Source organism: Paramisgurnus dabryanus, chromosome 23 (genome assembly GCF_030506205.2).
Source record: "Paramisgurnus dabryanus chromosome 23, PD_genome_1.1, whole genome shotgun sequence".
NCBI lineage: Eukaryota > Metazoa > Chordata > Actinopteri > Cypriniformes > Cobitidae > Paramisgurnus > Paramisgurnus dabryanus.
In genome coordinates this window covers 8688797-8711183 of record NC_133359.1, presented here as the reverse complement: position 1 = coordinate 8711183, position 22387 = coordinate 8688797, and the positions used below count along the sequence as shown (strand labels likewise).

General features: G+C 35.6%; 1 protein-coding gene across 3 annotated transcripts in view; it reads right to left on the bottom strand.

Annotated features, from left to right (window-relative positions):
- The window catches only part of cib2 (calcium and integrin binding family member 2), a 45056-nt gene that overhangs the window by 8436 nt on the left and 14233 nt on the right, over window positions 1–22387 (bottom strand). For 2 of the 3 annotated variants that reach the window (XM_065292083.1, XM_065292081.1), the window contains exon 3: window positions 1065–1176. In XM_065292083.1, the coding sequence (XP_065148155.1) occupies window positions 1065–1133 (69 nt within the window). In that variant the 5' untranslated portion in view covers window positions 1134–1176. Of the gene's footprint in view, window positions 1–1064; window positions 1263–22387 lie in introns of all 3 variants that reach the window. The other variant, XM_065292082.1, reaches the window with a different exon arrangement.

Sequence of the window (22387 nt, the reverse complement as noted above, 5' to 3'; positions counted from 1 at the left end):
GAAATTGAACCAATAAACTGCTTCCTCCATGTAGTGACATCATTATTACTTTAATGGTAGCATAATATACCGACGAATTCTTTCATTGGATTAATGCTCTCGTTGAATAGCCAGTGTGCCCATTAAAAAACAATTTCACACTATAAAAACAACGGCCTATTATATTTGATATCAAAGTACAAGTGTAGCTAGAGTCACTGCCGGGCATTCTGTTTTTTTTTAACAAGGGATGGGAAACATCTCTGCACCTGTAGTTTTTTAATGGAAACTCGGCTCAGCACCTCTTGTATCTTTAAACCTCTAACTAAGGACAGTCGAAGTATGGACAATTTACAGAAAATCCAAGCTTTTGTTATCCTTGTAGCATCTGTACATTACTTATATTCAGAAAGCTCTAGTTCTATTAAACTACTATAATCAACATATGCTTATGAGTGAGTAACGACCTAAAACAAACTGCACAATTTGTAGCTAGCAACACCGAGATCCTGGGTTTGATTGCCAGGGAATGCATGGATACAAAACTGTATACCTTAAATGCAAAAAAGTCATGTACATGTAATTGCATGAGTATTATGTGAAGTATTTGTATTGTAAAATATGATTTTTTTGGTGTTATCTTATTTGCTTGAGGATTAAAAGTATGCAACATAATAAACACTGAAATATGGCTATGTCTCATGCGGCATTAACTTTCATAAGCATTGTGATGTACTTTCATAATGTCTCGCACTCCCATTGGCTGTGCTGTATCATATAAACAGCTCAGCCAGCGTTCCCATTAAAAAGCAATTTTGCACAATAAAAACTTTTTTCGCTCTATTATATTTGATATCAAACTAAAAATGTTGTGAGGTTCATTGCACAAGCATTCTGTTGCTTTACAAGAGCCCTCATCAAACTACACACGGCAGGGAAGTTGCAATGTAAGGACATGACATGAAAACAACATATAACATATACAAGTAAATAAGGATTTTGAACTGTGTTATTTCACATAAGCTGATGTTGTTATATCACATTAGCAGTAAATGACAAATGAGTAGTTGGAGAACTAGGATTACCTTCAGTTCTGGCATGTTGACTATGAGAGCTAAAGGGACTTTAACATCGGGGTCATTGGTGTAGTCCATGGGAACCAAATGTGGAGCCAGTTCGTGGTATCTTCCATGCAAACTGCAATGCAGAGAAAGGGGAGATGGTTTTACTGCAGTTCCTCTCGACTCATCCTTTGAAAGAGACCTCATTAATTTTATTCACAGCTAATGAGAAATGAGAGTAAAACAAAACGGACCATTTGAAATGTAATAAAGAAGAAGACCAATGTACTGTGTGAATGTACATTATAAATCTACTGATTTACTCAGAAAAAGGAAACAATTTAGACAGCATGAGTCTTGTGAGTTACAAATGAGATATTTTGGAAACAAATATAGCAAAATGTAAACAGAAAACTGATTTGTTGTTATTTATTGCAAAGCAAAGCAAAAAAACAAAACAAAAAAGTTTATATTAGCCAAGGTTCACTAAGAATATTGACTGTCTGAGAAAATTAATAAACATGGCAAAACTAATTTATTAATTTTACCAACCAATAGAAAAGAGAAAGCATTGCTGCTCCCAGCTAAGCATGCAGATTTCTGCATGGCATTTTTATCTATTTGCTCTGCACAGAGAGAGCTGGATGCTTGCCAGCTAGCGGTGAATTGATGACTCATTCTGAGCATGGCAACTAGACACAGGGAAGCAGACACTGTAACAGTGCAGCAGAAAAAAAAACATAGATGAGATAGCAGATGTTTAGTAAAACCAGTGCTGCAGGGACACGGGTGAGGACAGGTTGAAATGGGAGCTGATGTAGCTTTATGTAACTACAGTCTGCAAAAATACAAAACAGTAATGTAACTACATAAAATTGCCTGTAACCACAGAAGTCTGCAATAAATATACAGAACACCAAATATAACTACAGAAGTCTGTGACAAAACTACAAAAAACTCAATGCAACTACAGAAGTCTGTGACAAAACTAAAGAATGCATAATGTTATTACAGAAGTCTGTTACAAAACTCAGGGTTCCCACTCTAAGTTAAATGTAAAATTCCCTGACTTTTCCCTGACATTAACTGACTAAAAGCTGAATTTCCATGACCTATTTCTTGGATGCCATGAGCCTGGATAATGTAGTGTAAACTGTGAGTTTATAAAAATGTAGCTTAAATGCGTGAAATGAATAAACAGTGCCAATAAACAGCTGTTAAAATTGTAGTCAGCGGAGGCTTGGACCTATAAATGGTATTTATTACGTCACAAGTTAACAAGCAGATTACATTTTGTTAAATGGAAACTAAAATAAAAGCAATAAACAAAATCCCTGATATTCCACAACTTGGACAAAAAATCTAAAATTCCTTGACTTTAAATGTCTGTAAAATACCTTTTTAAAATTCCATGACATATTTCAGAAATTCCATGACCTGTGGGAACCCTGAAAACTACAGAATGCATAATGTAACTATAGACGTCTGTGACAAAACTACAAAAAAACTAAAATTCAAAACTACAAAATGCATAATGTTACTAGAGAAGTCTGTGACAAAACTACAAAAAACTCAATCCAATTACAGAAGTTTGTGACAAAACTAAAGAATGCATAATGTAACTACAGAAGTTCTTTGACAAAACTACAGAATGCATAATAAAAATACAGAAGTCTATGACAAAACTACAAAAAACTCAAACTCAAAACTACAAAATGCATAATGTTACTAGAGAAGTCTGTGACAAAACTACAAAAAACTCAATCCAATTACAGAAGTCTGTGACAAAACTAAAGAATGCATAATAAAACTACAGAAGTCTATGACAAAACTACAAAAAAACTCAATCCAATTACAGAATTCTGTGACAAAACTACAAAATGCATATTGAACTATAGAAGTCTGTGACAAAACTACAAAAAACTCAAACTCAAAACTACAGAAAGCATAATGTAACTACAGAAGTTTGTGACAAAACTACAGAATGCATAATGAAACTACAGAAGTCTATAACAAAACTACAAAAAACTTAATCCAATAACAGAAGTCTGTGACAAAACTACAAAATGCATAATGTAACTATAGAAGTCTGTGACAAAACTACAAAAAAACTCAAATTCAAAACTACAAAATGCATAATGTTACTAGAGAAGTCTGTGACAAAACTACAAAAAACTCAATCCAATTACAGAAGTTTGTGACAAAACTAAAGAATGCATAATGTAACTACAGAAGTTCTTTGACAAAACTACAGAATGCATAATAAAAATACAGAAGTCTATGACAAAACTACAAAAAACTCAAACTCAAAACTACAAAATGCATAATGTTACTAGAGAAGTCTGTGACAAAACTACAAAAAACTCAATCCAATTACAGAAGACTGTGACAAAACTAAAGAATGCATAATGTAACTACAGAAGTTCTTTGACAAAACTACAGAATGAATAATAAAACTACAGAAGTCTATGACAAAACTACAAAAAAACTCAATCCAATTACAGAATTCTGTGACAAAACTACAAAATGCATATTGAACTATAGAAGTCTGTGACAAAACTACAAAAAACTCAAACTCAAAACTACAGAAAGCATAATGTAACTACAGAAGTTTGTGACAAAACTACAGAATGCATAATGAAACTACAGAAGTCTATAACAAAACTACAAAAAACTTAATCCAATAACAGAAGTCTGTGACAAAACTACAAAATGCGTAATGTAACTATAGAAGTCTGTGACAAAACTATAAAAAACTCAAATTCAAAACTACATAAAGCATAATGTAACTACAGAAGTTGGGACAAAACTACAGAATGCATAATGAAACTACATAAGTCTGCGAAAGAACTACAAAAAACTCAATCTAATTACAGAAGTCTGTGACAAAACTAAAGAATGCATAATATAACTACAGAAGTCTGTGTCAAAACTACAAAATTCAAAATGTAATTACAGAAGTCTGTGACAAAACTAGAGAATGCATAATGTAGCTATAGAAGTCTGTGACAAAACTACAAAAAACTCAAACTCAAAACTACAGAAAGCATAATGTAACTACAGAAGTTGGGACAAAACTACAGAATGCATAATTAAACTACAGATGTCTGTGAAAGAACTACAAAAAATCAATCCAATTACAGAAGTTTGTGACAAAACTACAAAATGCAAAATGTAACTACAAAAGTCTGTGACAAAACTACAAAATACTCAATGTAATTACAAAACTACAGAGTCCATAATGTAACTACAGAAGTCTCTGACAAAACTACAAAATACATAATGTAACTACAGAAGTCTGTGACAAAACTACAAAAAAACTAGACTAAAAGTAACTACAGACGGTTGCTACAAAAATCCAGAATTCCTAATGTAGCCACCAAATTACATAAAAAAGCCCACAGAATGCTTAATGTAACTACAGATGTTTGCAAGAAAATACAGGACACTTCATGAAACTACAGAAAGTCTGCAAAACACTATAGTAAACTTCATATAACTAAGTCTGCAAAAAATACTTACAAAACTACAAAAACTTCATATAACTACGGATATCTGCTACAACAATATAAAATAATTAATTACATTTACACTAAGATTTTTGCTACAAAACTACAGAATATTTAATGTAAATACAAAAGTCTGCAAAAAAATACAGGACCCTTTGTGTAACTATTGAAGTTTGCAACAAAATACTAAATCTAACTACAGAAGTCCCCAACAAAACAAAACAAAAAACTACAGACATCTGCTACAAAAATACAGACTATTTATTGTAAATACAGAAGTCTGCTTATGTAATACTTAATGTAGCTAACAAATTCTGCAAAAAAACCACAGAAAGTCTGCATAAAAAACACAGGACACTTAATGTAATTACAAAAAGTCTGCATAAAAACACAGGGCACTAAATGTAACTACAAAAAGTTTGCATAAAAAACACAGGACACTTAATGTAACTACAAAAAGTCTGCAAGAAAAACACAGGACACTTAATGTAACTACAAAAAGTCTGCATAAAAAACACAGGACACTTAATGTAACTACAAAAAGTCTGCATAAAAAACACAGGGCACTTAATGTAACTACAAAGAGTCTGCATAAAAAACACAGGGCACTTAATGTAACTACAAAGAGTCTGCATAAAAAACACAGGACACTTAATGTAACTACAAAAACACAGGACACTTAATGTAACTACAAAAAGTCTGCATAAAAAACACAGGACACTTAATGTAACTACAAAAAGTCTGCATAAAAAACACAGGACACTTAATATAACTACAAAAAGTCTGCATAAAAACACAGGCCACTTAATGTAACTACAAAAAGTCTGTATAAAAAACACAGGACACTTAATGTAACTACAAAAACACAGGACACTTAATGTAACTACAAAAAGTCTGCATAAAAAACACAGGACACTTAATGTAACTACAAAAAGTCTGCATAAAAAACACAGGACACTTAATGTAACTACAAAGAGTCTGCATTAAAAACACAGGGCACTTAATGTAACTACAAAGAGTCTGCATAAAAAACACAGGACACTTAATGTAACTACAAAAACACAGGACACTTAATGTTACTACAAAAAGTCTGCATAAAAAACACAGGACACTTAATGTAACTACAAAAAGTCTGCATAAAAAACACAGGACACTTAATATAACTACAAAAAGTCTGCATAAAAACACAGGCCACTTAATGTAACTACAAAAAGTCTGTATAAAAAACACAGGACACTTAATGTAACTACAAAAACACAGGACACTTAATGTAACTACAAAAAGTCTGCATAAAAAACACAGGACACTTAATGTAACTACAAAAAGTCTGCATAAAAAACACAGGACACTTAATGTAACTACAAAAAGTCTGCATAAAAAACACAGGACACTTAATGTAACTATAAAAAGTCTGCATAAAAAACACAGGGCACTTAATGTAACTACAAAGAGTCTGCATAAAAAACACAGGACACTTAATGTAACTACAAAGATCTGCATAAAAAACACAGGGCACTTAATGTAACTACAAAAAGTCTGCATAAAAACACAGGACACTTAATGTAACTACAAAAATCTGCATAAAAAACACAGGGCACTTAATGTAAAGTCTGCATAAAAAACACAGGACACTTAATGTAACAACAAAGATCTGCATAAAAAACACAGGGCACTTAATGTAACTAAAAAAAGTCTGCATAAAAAACACAGGACACTTAATGTTACTACAAAAATCTGCATAAAAAACACAGGGCACTTAATGTAACTACAAAAAGTCTGCATAAAAAACACAGGACACTTAATGTAACTACAAAAAGTCTGCATAAAAAACACAGGGCACTTAATGTAACTACAAAGAGTCTGCATAAAAAACACAGGGCACTTAATGTAACTACAAAGAGTCTGCATAAAAAACACAGGACACTTAATGTAACTACAAAAACACAGGACACTTAATGTAACTACAAAAAGTCTGCATAAAAAACACAGGACACTTAATGTAACTACAAAAAGTCTGCATAAAAAACACAGGACACTTAATATAACTACAAAAAGTCTGCATAAAAACACAGGCCACTTAATGTAACTACAAAAAGTCTGTATAAAAAACACAGGACACTTAATGTAACTACAAAAACACAGGACACTTAATGTAACTACAAAAAGTCTGCATAAAAAACACAGGACACTTAATGTAACTACAAAAAGTCTGCATAAAAAACACAGGGCACTTAATGTAACTACAAAGAGTCTGCATTAAAAACACAGGGCACTTAATGTAACTACAAAGAGTCTGCATAAAAAACACAGGACACTTAATGTAACTACAAAAACACAGGACACTTAATGTAACTACAAAAAGTCTGCATAAAAAACACAGGACACTTAATGTAACTACAAAAAGTCTGCATAAAAAACACAGGACACTTAATATAACTACAAAAAGTCTGCATAAAAACACAGGCCACTTAATGTAACTACAAAAAGTCTGTATAAAAAACACAGGACACTTAATGTAACTACAAAAACACAGGACACTTAATGTAACTACAAAAAGTCTGCATAAAAAACACAGGACACTTAATGTAACTACAAAAAGTCTGCATAAAAAACACAGGACACTTAATGTAACTACAAAAAGTCTGCATAAAAAACACAGGACACTTAATGTAACTACAAAAAGTCTGCATAAAAAACACAGGGCACTTAATGTAACTACAAAGAGTCTGCATAAAAAACACAGGACACTTAATGTAACTACAAAGATCTGCATAAAAAACACAGGGCACTTAATGTAACTACAAAAAGTCTGCATAAAAACACAGGACACTTAATGTAACTACAAAAATCTGCATAAAAAACACAGGGCACTTAATGTAAAGTCTGCATAAAAAACACAGGACACTTAATGTAACAACAAAGATCTGCATAAAAAACACAGGGCACTTAATGTAACTAAAAAAAGTCTGCATAAAAAACACAGGACACTTAATGTTACTACAAAAATCTGCATAAAAAACACAGGGCACTTAATGTAACTACAAAAAGTCTGCATAAAAAACACAGGACACTTAATGTAACTACAAAAAGTCTGCATAAAAAACACAGGGCACTTAATGTAACTACAAAGAGTCTGCATAAAAAACACAGGGCACTTAATGTAACTACAAAGAGTCTGCATAAAAAACACAGGACACTTAATGTAACTACAAAAACACAGGACACTTAATGTAACTACAAAAAGTCTGCATAAAAAACACAGGACACTTAATGTAACTACAAAAAGTCTGCATAAAAAACACAGGACACTTAATATAACTACAAAAAGTCTGCATAAAAACACAGGCCACTTAATGTAACTACAAAAAGTCTGTATAAAAAACACAGGACACTTAATGTAACTACAAAAACACAGGACACTTAATGTAACTACAAAAAGTCTGCATAAAAAACACAGGACACTTAATGTAACTACAAAAAGTCTGCATAAAAAACACAGGACACTTAATGTAACTACAAAAAGTCTGCATAAAAAACACAGGACACTTAATGTAACTACAAAAAGTCTGCATAAAAAACACAGGACACTTAATGTAACTACAAAAAGTCTGCATAAAAAACACAGGGCACTTAATGTAACTACAAAGAGTCTGCATAAAAAACACAGGACACTTAATGTAACTACAAAGATCTGCATAAAAAACACAGGGCACTTAATGTAACTACAAAAAGTCTGCATAAAAACACAGGACACTTAATGTAACTACAAAAAGTCTGCATAAAAAACAGGGCACTTAATGTAACTACAAAGAGTCTGCATAAAAAACACAGGACACTTAATGTAACTACAAAGATCTGCATAAAAAACACAGGACACTTAATGTAACTACAAAAAGTCTGCATAAAAACACAGGGCACTTAATGTAACTACAAAAAGTCTGCATAAAAAACACAGGACACTTAATGTAACTACAAAAAGTCTGCATAAAAAACACAGGACACTTAATGTAACTACAAAAAGTCTGCATAAAAAACACAGGACACTTAATGTAACTACAAAAAGTCTGCATAAAAAACACAGGGCACTTAATGTAACTACAAAGAGTCTGCATAAAAAACACAGGACACTTAATGTAACTACAAAGATCTGCATAAAAAACACAGGGCACTTAATGTAACTACAAAAAGTCTGCATAAAAACACAGGACACTTACTGTAACTACAAAAAGTCTGCATAAAAAAACACAGGACACTTAATGTAACTACAAAAAGTCTGCATAAAAACACAGGACACCTAATGTAACTACAAAAAGTCTGCATAAAAACACGACACTTAATGTAACTACAAAAACACAGGACACTTAATGTAACTACAAAAAGTCTGCATAAAAAAACACAGGACACTTAATGTAACTACAAAAAGTCTGCATAAAAAACACAGGACACTTAATATAACTACAAAAAGTCTGCATAAAAAACACAGGACACTTAATGTAACTACAAAAAGTCTGCATAAAAACACAGGACACTTACTGTAACTACAAAAAGTCTGCATAAAAAAACACAGGACACTTAATGTAACTACAAAAAGTCTGCATAAAAACACAGGACACCTAATGTAACTACAAAAAGTCTGCATAAAAAAACACAGGACACTTAATGTAACTACAAAAAGTCTGCATAAAAAACACAGGACACTTATGGCGCTTTTCCATTGCATAGTACCCCACGGTTTAGTTTAGTTTGGGTCGGGTCAGCTCACCTCACTTTGGCGTGGTTAGCTTTTCCATCGAGTTTAGTATCACTTCGGAGTGGGAGGGATTATAGGCGTGTCGTTATCTTTACGCTGCCTACTGCTGTGACATCATACACGTGAGAGCGTTGTTGTACATTCCCATACATTCATTTATTTCTCAGTCTGCCACAAAATTAAAATTGGCCACCACAAATAGATGTTTGCACATCGCGTTTATAACTACCTCTGTCTCACATGACCGTTTCTGTTCAAACACCCGACCCGTGGCGTCAGTCGACGGCGCTCCGCTGAGCCTCATCCAAGTTGCATATAAGCATATATAATGCGGAGTGCACGTCGCGAATGTGCCGCCACAAACTGGAAAAAACTGTTATGGTGTCCCGGATTCTCAACCTGCGGATGTTTTTCATCGCTAAAAGGGTGTTTGGAAACTTATAGCAGAACACAGATAACAACATGTTTGCTTGAGACAGCGCAAGCTAGCAGTAAGCTAAAGCTAATATTTACATTATAGCGATGACGCTTCTCTCAGACCAATCAGTGATCTACAGTGTTTTCGCGTCACGTTTGGTATCAGCTCGGGTCGCTTGGAACCCCAACCGAGGTGGTACGAAAAAAAGTATCGGGTACTACGTACTGCACCCAATGGAAAAGCTCCCAAAAGTAAACTGACCCGACCCAAACTAAACTAAACCGTGGGGTACTATGCAATGGAAAAGCGCCATTAATGTAACTACAAAAAGTCTGCATACAAAAACACAGGACACATAATGTAACTACAAAAAGTCTGCATAAAAACACGACACTTAATGTAACTACAAAAACACAGGACACTTAATGTAACTACAAAAAGTCTGCATAAAAAAACACAGGACACTTAATGTAACTACAAAAAGTCTGCATAAAAAACACAGGACACTTAATATAACTACAAAAAGTCTGCATAAAAAACACAGAACACTTAATGTAACTACAAAAACACAGGACACTTAATGTAACTACAAAAAGTCTGCATAAAAAACACAGGGCACTAAATGTAACTACAAAAAGTCTGCATAAAAAACACAGGAAACTTAATATAACTACAAAAAGTCTGCATAAAAAACACAGGACACTTAATGTAACTACAAAAAGTCTGCATAAAAAACACAGGGCACTTAATGTAACTACAAAAAGTCTGCATAAAAAACACAGAACACTTAATGTAACTACAAAAAGTCTGCATAAAAAACACAGGACACATAATGTAACTACAAAAAGTCTGCATAAAAAACACAGGACACTTACTGTAACTACAAAAAGTCTGCATAAAAAACACAGGACACATAATGTAACTACAAAAAGTCTGCATAAAAAACACAGGACACTTACTGTAACTACAAAAAGTCTGCATAAAAAAACACAGGACACTTAATGTAACTACAAAAAGTCTGCATAAAAACACAGGACACTTAATGTAACTACAAAAAGTCTGCATAAAAAACACAGGACACTTAATGTAACTACAAAAAGTCTGCATAAAAAACACAGGACACTTAATGTAACTACAAAAAGTCTGCATACAAAAACACAGGACACATAATGTAACTACAAAAAGTCTGCATAAAAACACGACACTTAATGTAACTACAAAAACACAGGACACTTAATGTAACTACAAAAAGTCTGCATAAAAAAACACAGGACACTTAATGTAACTACAAAAAGTCTGCATAAAAAACACAGGACACTTAATATAACTACAAAAAGTCTGCATAAAAAACACAGAACACTTAATGTAACTACAAAAACACAGGACACTTAATGTAACTACAAAAAGTCTGCATAAAAAACACAGGGCACTAAATGTAACGACAAAAAGTCTGCATAAAAAACACAGGAAACTTAATATAACTACAAAAAGTCTGCATAAAAAACACAGGACACTTAATGTAACTACAAAAAGTCTGCATAAAAACACAGGACACTTAATGTAACTACAAAAACACAGGACACTTAATGTAACTACAAAAAGTCTGCATAAAAAACACAGGACACTTAATATAACTACAAAAAGTCTGCATAAAAAACACAGGGCACTTAATGTAACTACAAAAACACAGGACACTTAATATAACAACAAAAAGTCTGCATAAAAAACACAGGGCACTTAATGTAACTACAAAAGTCTGCATAAAAACACAGGACACTTAATGTAACTACAAAAAGTCTGCATAAAAACAGTCTGTGACAAAACTACAACTAAGGTGTGATCTGTAATATTTTTCTGTTAACAGACTGTTAAGTCATGTTAAGTCACACCCAGTAACTAATAACTTACACCCACGTGTGTTATAATAAAAAGCTTTTCAAGAGATTTTATTAGAGAAGCCTGTTGTGATATTGTACTCAATACTGTATCTTATTCCTGCTGTAGAGAGAAATCTCATGTTGCACCAAAGGTATCCAATCAGGATGCAAGGCAAGACAAGCCAATTCATAACGATTGCCGATAACCCTTCGCTAACCTTGTATAGCAGCGTGGCGGATTGCGCCAGTGTGCACGGACGAACAGTAGTAAGAGAGTGTTTTATGTAGGTGATAAAGTATAAGACTCCATTAGGTTTGCCAGTGATTGTTCATTTTGTTTCCCGTGCTTCACTGGACTCGTTATCAAAACCAATCTCAGTGTCATTGCAGAGGGACAATTCATCCTCATGAATCACACCGGGTTGGCGCATCTTACATAAGAGCCGGAACCACTTACAGAAGACCGGATGACAGCTCCACATCATAGAAATGAAAGATAACATGAGTTGAGAGCAGGTGCTAAAGTTTTTATGCAAATCAGGGCTGTAGCTGTTCGAGGACTGAAAGTGGGAGGAATAATTAATGGTGCTTGCTAAGTACCCAAATATGAAATTTCTCTCATGACATCCCAGATGTATATGACTCCTTTTCTTCAGCTGAACACAATCTGAGTTATGGTAAATATAATATCCAGCTCTTCTTGGCTTTGAAACACACTTTAAGGGGATCAACGTTTCGAAGCTCTTAAAAGCGCATCCATCCATCATGGCACTAATCCATTTTTTAACTCCTTTGGGTTAAAAATGTCTGCTTAAGTGAAATGATACTTTTGTGATAGAAAATGATTCATATTTTGAGTGTATTTAGTGATCTTACACAGTTGTCATGATCTTATATGGTTAATGTATCTAAAACCATTCAGCTAATTTTTATGTGGAATGTGTCGCAGCTGACTCAAAGCATCCTGCTGCATTACAGCACCCGGCGCATGGGTCTTTGTATGGTAATGGTTGCAGAAGGTAACAAAGCGTTCTGGGGACAGAAGATAAAAACCCATAATGGTTCATTGCTGAAGGAAAAACAGAGCCTGTAATGGCCATTAGAAATGAATGCATTAAACATCTCATTAACTCCCTTGCGTTACGTGTGCAAGCCCTGTTAATAGATGCATGGATTTTTCATCCCATCACATGCATCACATACACGAGAACTCATCGATGCGTCTTTCGGTGGGAGAATTCGCCGCAGATTCTCGCATTGCAGTTTAGAGGGCAACAGCTAGTCAACACGCAGGTTATGTGTGTTAGTCTATCAGGTCACTCGATACGCTGTTAACAGAAGAATGTTAAAAGCAAGCATCTCACAAACTGAATGCACGACACCCATGCGCCACTGTGAGGCTTATTCACTGTCACATGAGAGTCTATGACCCATGTTGAGTCACCAGGGGATTTTGAAGCAGTAGGAAGGGTTTCATTATGATAATTGAGGCCTTTCGTTACTGTTGCAGTCAAGGGCATAAATTTGCTTTGAACATGGGGGGGTTGATTTGTCAACTGTACATATGTTTTCATTAATCACTGTATAAATATTAGAGTGGGTTGAACTATCCGCGTAATATACTTTGAGGAAAATAAGTATTTGAACACCCTGCTATTTTGCAAGTTCTCTCACTTAGAAATCATGGAGGGGTCTGAAATTGTCACCGTAGGTGCATGTCCACTGTGAGATACATAATCAAAAAAAAATCCAGAAATCACAATGTATGATTTTTTTACTATTTATTTGTATGATACAGCTGCAAATAAGTATTTGAACACCTGAGACAGTCAATGTTAATATTTGGTACAGTAGCCTTTGTTTGCAATTACAGAGATCAAACGTTTCCTGTAGTTTTTTACCAGGTTTGCACACACTGCAAGAGGGATTTTGGCCCACTCCTCCACACAGATCTTCTCTACATCAGTCAGGTTTCTGGCCTGTCGCTGAGAAACACAGAGTTTAAGCTCCCTCCAAAGAACCTCTATTGGGGATTAGGTCTGGAGACTGGCTAGGCCACGCCAGAATCTTGATTTGCTTCTTACAGAGCCACTCCTTGGTTATCCTGGCTGTGTGTTTCGGGTCATTGTCATTTTGGAAGACCCAAAAGTTCTTTTTTGGTCTGACCACATGACTTTTTCCCATGACTGCTCTGGATCATCGAACTATCCGCGTAATATACTTTGAGGAAAATAAGTATTTGAACACCCTGCTATTTTGCAAGTTCTCTCACTTAGAAATCATGGAGGGGTCTGAAATTGTCACCGTAGGTGCATGTCCACTGTGAGATACATAATCAAAAAAAAATCCAGAAATCACAATGTATGATTTTTTTACTATTTATTTGTATGATACAGCTGCAAATAAGTATTTGAACACCTGAGACAGTCAATGTTAATATTTGGTACAGTAGCCTTTGTTTGCAATTACAGAGATCAAACGTTTCCTGTAGTTTTTTACCAGGTTTGCACACACTGCAAGAGGGATTTTGGCCCACTCCTCCACACAGATCTTCTCTACATCAGTCAGGTTTCTGGCCTGTCGCTGAGAAACACAGAGTTTAAGCTCCCTCCAAAGAACCTCTATTGGGGATTAGGTCTGGAGACTGGCTAGGCCACGCCAGAATCTTGATTTGCTTCTTACAGAGCCACTCCTTGGTTATCCTGGCTGTGTGTTTCGGGTCATTGTCATTTTGGAAGACCCAAAAGTTCTTTTTTGGTCTGACCACATGACTTTTTCCCATGACTGCTCTGGATCATCGAAATGGTCATTGGCAAACTTAAGACGGGCCTGGACATGTGCTGGTTTAAGCAGGGGAACCTTCCGTGCCATGCATGATTTCAAACCATGACGTTTTAGTGTATCACAAACAATAACCTTGGAAACGGTGGTCCCAGCTCTTTTCAGGTCATTGACCAGCTCCTCCCGTGTATTTCTGGGGTGATTTCTCACCTTTCTTAGGATCATTGAGACCCCACGAGGTGAGATCTTGCATGGAGCCCCAGTCCGAGGGAGATTGAAAGTCATGTTTAGCTTCTTCCATTTTCTAATGATTGCTCCAACAGTGGACCTTTTTTAACCAAGCTGCTTGGCAATTTCCCCGTAGCTTTTTCCAGCCTTGTGGAGGTGTACAATTTTGTCTCTAGTGTCTTTGGACAGCTCTTTGGTCTTGGCCATGTTAGTAGTTGGATTCTTACTGATTGTATGGGGTGGACAGGTGTCTTTATGCAGCTACAGACCTCAAAGTGGAGGTGGACAATTTAAAGGCAGACTTAATGGTCTTTGAGGGTCAGAATTCTAGCTGGTGTTCAAATACTTATTTGCAGCTGTATCATACAAATAAATAGTTTAAAAAATCATACATTGTGATTCCTGGATTTTTTTGTCTCTCACAGTGGACATGCACCTACGATGACAATATCAGACCTCTCCATGAGTTCTAAGTGGGAGAACTTGCAAAATAGTAAGGTGTTCAAATACTTATTTTCTGCACTCTACCTATATCCACCTGACATACCTACCTGTCTGTAGGTATCTGTTGATCTATCTATTTTTCTATGTATCTATCTGCCTGTCTGACTGTGAAATATCTACCTGTCTGTCTGTCGATCTCTGTTGATCTATCTATCTACACAATGAAAGGGATTTAAGCATAACCATGAAATAAAATAAACATAATACTCATCCAGCTCGTACACATCTCTTGCATGGCAGCAATTAAGTCATTTTGCCCATATGCATTCTCTCTTAGTCATACGGTTTAAAGTCTGCAGTGAACAATTCCAAGCCTGCATTATAGAAGAGCATCAACACATAAATGTCCACCATAATCGTAATAAAATCCCATTTAACTGCCACTGTGTCCATAACCAGGAAGTCAAAAATACATGCCCAAGAAAACAGCAGTAAATCCTCTGTCCTGAATCAGATCACATTATACTTTCAAATGCTTTCCAAGGTGTAATGTAGATGGACAATCTGTCAAGACTGATTTAATACGATCCTGTGTCAATCCAAGCCACAATTAAAGCAAACCAACTCTGTGTGGTTTAATAGTGGACAGGCAAAGGTTGAATGATACTGCTCATTTATTCTCAGATCAGTATGAAGTCATGAAAGCTTTGAGACAGCTCAGGGCACATCAGGAGAACATTGGGGATGGGGAGTTGATGATAAGATAAACCATATTTCCCATAATAAAGGCCTTTAATTTATCTTCAAAACTCAGAATCATCTCTACAATCTCTATAAAATCTTAAAGCTGACTTACTGAGAGGAATATGAACCCAAGAACCACTTAAACAACACTTTGTTATATTTTGTGTGGCTTCATGTGAACACAGTATTCGAACCCATGACCTTTGCACTGCAAACCCAATGCTCTACCAATTGAACAATAGAAAGCATTGAATATATTCAAAGCACATATATTAAATGAAAACCTGTGAGTAAAGCCTATGCCAACAACAACAAAAAATTTTCTAGGAACAACAATGAACTGTCTATAAATTTTCTCTTAATCTTTTATTTAAAGCAAAATGAGATACACAATATTTGCCCCTATGGGAAAATAAGCAAAGTAAGCTGTAGGCAGATACTTACTGAATTTCCTCAACGGGCATGTGGCATATGATAAATTGTAACCAGAATATTTGACACTGGAAATGTCCTGTCAATGAGTCAGACTGGGGGAAGTACGCTTGCTACGGCTCAGCCAATCAGAACTCACGGCTGGGCTCGTGTGTTACCGTAATTGGGTCGTTTGACTGAAACCTGACTCTGTACCTCTTTCTCCTGTATCTGCTTTTAATTTCTTAAAGTAGTCACTTGATCTTCGAACGGTAGCGATTAACAGCATATCCTGAAACCGGAGAGCAATAACGCCAATCTAATTAGAAACTAAAACAAGCTATTTATTTTATTTATACCTAATGCATAGAGGGAAAGGACAACAGGCAGGTCAAATAACAAACATAAACCCTGGACTTGCTATTGCTTTAGGTTTACATTATTTTTGTTAGCATGAACAGAAATCAATGTGGGATTGAAACTTAAATAAACTAAAAAGTCCATTCGAAGAACATCTTAGAAACAGAATCTCTGTTATTGTATGCACAAAAGCAGCACTGAGACAAAAGGCGATATTGTAACGGGAGGAGTGGCTGGATTTTTAGTAGCTATATCTAATGGCTGGCCTGTTTAAGCTGAGCTGTAAAATATGGCTGAGTCGATAACTGTGACTGGGCCTATTTGTGTTTACAGGGCTACTGAAGCAAAAAGTAAGAACTCAAAGTCGTTCTCTAAGGTGATCAAACAACAGGCAGGGATTGTTGTGGAAAATATCATTTTGGATCTGGTTTGGAAATTAATTAACTAATTTTAAATGACTGCAATTTGAAATAAAGTAACAGTGGCGGATATGACTGTAAGCAGGGCCAGATTAACACTTTGTTATACCCTGGGCAACAATATTCAAGGGCCCCATCATCACGACCCCAGGATCACCATAATATGGTCATATACAGAATATATTACTGTATTATACAGTAAATATACTCAATACTTCAAATTCTAACTGTCATCAGGTGTATTTTGATTTACAAATATTTAAATGCTCATACAAATGCACTACTATGTCCCCTATCAAATACCTTCACTCACATATGATGCTATGAAAACAAAACACATCAGCATCTGTATAATCTCCGGGCTGTAAAAGTAAGCTGGCGGTGTAGAAAAGTCCTGGCTAATTTAGCTGAGTTGTCCTCGTCGTTGACGGAAGCTCACTTAACAGAACTTTTTAATTAATACACATTTAAGATGACCATGGATTAACTCTAATTTGCATAGTCATTGATATAAAAAGCTTATTTTTTGCATATACAAGCATTGTCTAAAAATGAAAATAGGCTTTTACTTAATTATTATTACAAGACCATCATAAAGCCTATATATTAGACACCCAAACCAAAGTGAAGAAAATGATCTTTTTTTTATTTGCAAGTCTGAACTGAACATCAACGCAGACATGATTTTCCTCACAGAAGTTTAAGATCATATAGGCTACATCTTGAACGTAGATATATAAATGAACACAGGGAAAGGAAGTTTAACACTGTGAAGCACAAGCAAACATGCTGGAAGGCAGCTAAAAACCATCAGGACATAAACACCGGCTTATTTTATTTTATTGGAGCCTTACCTCCAGATAATGGTTTGATGATTTAAATGTTGTTTACTCACATGTGCGTTGTGAACTCTCCGGATTTTATGTTGTGCACTGCTCCACTCGTTCACTTGCCACATGGTCGGTTTGTTTACAGTATTGCGTGAGCAGCTACACTGCAGGTTCGACTTCATTTGGCGCTAAGCAGACCTCTCGGTGACGTCAAAGTGCCGCGAGAGCGATTCTAAGCAGATTTCTCCATGTGATACCGAATCGCTCTCGCGCTACTGAGCTGTCACTCGTCTGTGGGTTCTCTGCTCCCCAGTCACTTTCGCGCCACTATAGTAATTTGATTTCATACGCCGGTCGGATCGCGCAGATACCTGCGTATCACTTAGACTACACCACTGTTTATACTTTACATTTTCTGCGTTTCTGATGTCCTTTTCCTTTTTTAATTTCCGCTTCGCGCTCCAACTTAGCTTCTCGTTTTTTCCTGTTGTATCAATGCCTTGCGTCACGTAATGCTCGGCGAACCTTTGACCCACCTCATGCGGACTGACCAATGAGGAGAGGGTCTTAACCTGAGGCCCGTCTCTTCATTGGTCAGTCCGCATGAGACTCAACCGCTCTCAACTCACGTTCAAAGTAATAGGCAGCGCAGCGTCTCTCTTTGCAGCGCAAAAACCCGTGTTGACAGTTTGTTTAATATAAAGCGGCCAGCGGGAGATTACCAGATACAGTATTTTGCTCGTGCCCTTGCTGTCCTGGGCCCTTTGGAGGTCTTGGGCCCCTGGGCAATTGCCCAGTTGCCCGTATGGTTAATCCGGCCCTGACTGTAAGACAAATTTATAGACAAATATTTAAGCTAATACTGTATTTTCCAGACTACAAGTCCATGGTTTCCCGCAGAAAATGTGTTAGTTAAGATGGTAGGGTTGGGCCGGGGGCGTGGCAAACAAAGGGGCAGGGCGTACGCGTCATGATGAAAATATTTTTATTTAAAACACTCAAAGTAAACTCAATTTTGAAGAAACTACACTGTAAAAAAAACTTTGCTGCCTTAAAAATCTTTGTTGAATCAACTCGGATTTACAAGTCATGTCAACAGAAATTAGTTGTCACAACTTATAAAATATAGTTGAGAAAAGTCAACTTAAATTTATAAGTTATAACAACTCACCTGTAGTTATAACAACTCATCTCTAGTCAAGATAAATAATAGTAAGTTGAAATGACTTGTAAATCCGAGTTGATTCAACAAAGAATTTTAAGGCAGCAAAGTATTTTTTACAGTGTATGACAGAAAATGAACACATACTAGATTATTAATTAATTAAATGTTTAATCAACAGGCTAGTTATCCTCCAGACAGTGATTTCGACTCATTTACAGACTCATTTCGGCCATGTGGCGCGTGCCCGCTCGCGGTGTGAAGCGCGCCCACGCTATTCTCCGAGATGCACTTGACAGCCTTTTGTGCAGGTATTTTTTTTTTGGACAACCTAGTTAAGGTGGTAGGGTATCCCAGCTTAGGTGGGCCGCCCGAACTGAAAAGTGTTGCGGGAAACCCTGAAGTCCCTCCGGAATATAAGTCGCATCAGTCAAAAATGCATAATCAAGACGAAAAAACATATTTAAGTCGCAGTGGACTACAAGTTGCATTTATTTAGAAAATTATTTCACAAAATCCAAGCCCAAGAACAGACATGTAACCTCGAAAGGCAAGTTATCCAACTAAACAATGGCACACAGAACAGCAGGCTGAATAGATGTCCGTACATTTTAGAGTAACTTTAACATTTATTTACACGATAAATGATAGCATACAGAACTTACCTAGGAGGCTTAATAGGCAAAATTAACACGACGATAAGCCAAATCAAGTTCACCAACCTCCCGAAGTCATTTCACATCAATGAATCCATTGAATTACATAAATACAGAAGCAGCATATAGCGGACTCTCACGCCTGTAGACGGTAATGGTTTCTCTTGATTCATTTGAAATAATTTTGACATATAAGTCGCACCTGACTATAAGTATCAGGACCAGCCAAACTACGAAAAAAGTGTGACTTATAGTCCGGAAATATATACAGCGGGGAAAAAACTTATTTGACACATTAGCATTTTTATCATTTCTTGTATCATCCCGGACTGTGTCATTTCACTTTATTTATTATGACTCAACTTGTATACTTAAATGTTCTGATTTCTTTGTATGAATTCAATATTTGGCTTGATGGCTACATCTGGTGGAAATTTTGTGTCAATAGCCCACTTAGAAATTCTATTACTGATAAAAATGCTGATGTGTCAAATACTTATTTTCCCCGCTGTACATACTTAAATGTGGGATTTTAAAAGGATCTCTGGACAGAAGTGCAATATAATATACATAACTATGTTATCAGTGGTGCATAAAGACCTTACATAACAAACTGTAATGGTTTTATTACCACACAATGAGACGTATTGGGCACTTGCGGTCTATACACAGCACTTGATTCAGTTTTTTATAGTCACTAAAAACTGAAAGATTCCCGCCAGAGCTCGACATTGCCGGTGTTTGCATCTATTTCGTGAAAAATTCCTCGCCTTATACTGCCACCAGGATTATATTATTGTATTATACTATATCAAATCATATTAACAAAAAACAATAAAGTTCAGTACACAGGTTTAATACTCTTAGGACAACAAATGATCTAATAAAACATGCAACATAAGATCCTTTGAACTGTGCGAAAGATTTACATACAATAACAAACCAAGAAAGGATTTGGTTTGTTCTAATATGTAGACGAATATGTAGACGAAAGGATCTGCTACCCTCGGCTAAGACCTATTCCACATTCACCTCACATACAACCTCATATAGAATGGGAAACATAAAATACATCTACCGGTTTGACCTCCCACTTGTAATTCAGAGTACAATTATGTGGAACCTTGCCACTGTTTATGACCAATAATTCCATTACAGACAACATCAGCAGCATAAAACCTGCCTCATAAACAACATGATTAGTCTATTTAATAGTAAAAGTTGAAAAACGTCACATCATTTGATTGATATACACTTTAACTATAAGCGAATGCTGGCTGCAGAGGCATTTTAATCTATGTTTCATTGTTTTTCACGGGATCATTCATTTATATGCTAGATAATTATCATTTAAATTACCATATAACCTGGACAACAATAATATGAGACAATTATTAACTATAATAATGTAATATACAGTATGCTTTATAGTGTTTGGCTTAACTAAAAAAAAACTTAACACAGAATCAATGTTGCTATGTTTACATCCACAAAATTGTATTAATCCGACTGAATTTAATCTGATTGATCTGAACCAAATGTCTGCGCCAACGCACATACAGGGTTGCCAGATTTGTGTAACAAAAGCATCCCAAAGGACATGCAAAGCTAGCCCAAAAGCATCCCAATGACTATTCAAAGACCACATAGCAATAGCTAACAAACGAAATCCTTTCATCTCTAAACCAAGGGGAAAAAACAACTCGCTGAAACAGTTTAAAATTAGCCATAATCTGAAGTCTGGCATTTTAATCTGTGTTTCCTTGTTTTTCACGGGACCATTCGTTTATATGCTAGATAATTATCATTTAAATAACCATATAACCTGGACAACAATAATATGAGACAATTATTAACTATAATAATGTAATGTATAGTATGCTTTATAGTGTTTGGCTTACAAAACTTAACAACACAGAATCAATGTGGCTATGCACAATTTGTTATTAATCTGACTGAATTTAAATCAATTGCAGGTTACGACAGTACAGTTTACATGTACCTTAAAACCATTGCAATCTGATTAAAATGTTTGTTTACATGTTCTATATAATCCGAACCAAATGTCTGCGCAAGCGCACATCCAGGGTTGCCAGATTCGTGTATCAAACCCATCCTAATGGACATTAAAAACTGGCCCAGAAGCATCCCAAAGGCTATTTACAGACCAAATACCAATAACTAATAAACAACATCCTTACATCTTTTACCTGAAGAAAAAAAAACAACACGCTTAAATTGTTTAAAAGTAGCTCAAATCTAAAGTCGGCAAAAAACTTAGACTTGGCAACCATGCGCACTGCATCACACTTTTTCTCTTTAAAAGTGTACAAAGTCAAAGTTTAATTCGAAAAAGTTGTTCTTAAGCAGTTTTCAGATATAGGCAAAGAAAACACCTTTCAAAAGGCACGATGCTATTGTATTGCATTATGTAGCGTAAATTTATGAAATTACACATAAACGCCGCAGAATGTATAGAGTGTGACCCCATTACCTTAAAGGAAAACACCACAGTTTTTTTTACATTTTACTATGTTCTTACCTTAACTTAGACGAATTAATACATACCTATCTTTTTTCAATGCTTGCACTTTGAATCTTTGTACAGCGCCTTGTGAATGTGTTAGCATTTAGCCTAGCCCTATTCATACCTTAGGATCCAAACAGGGATGAATTTAGAAGCCACCAAACACTTCCATGGTTTTCCTATTTAAAGACATGAGTAAGTTACACAAGTAAGTATGGTGGCACAAAATAA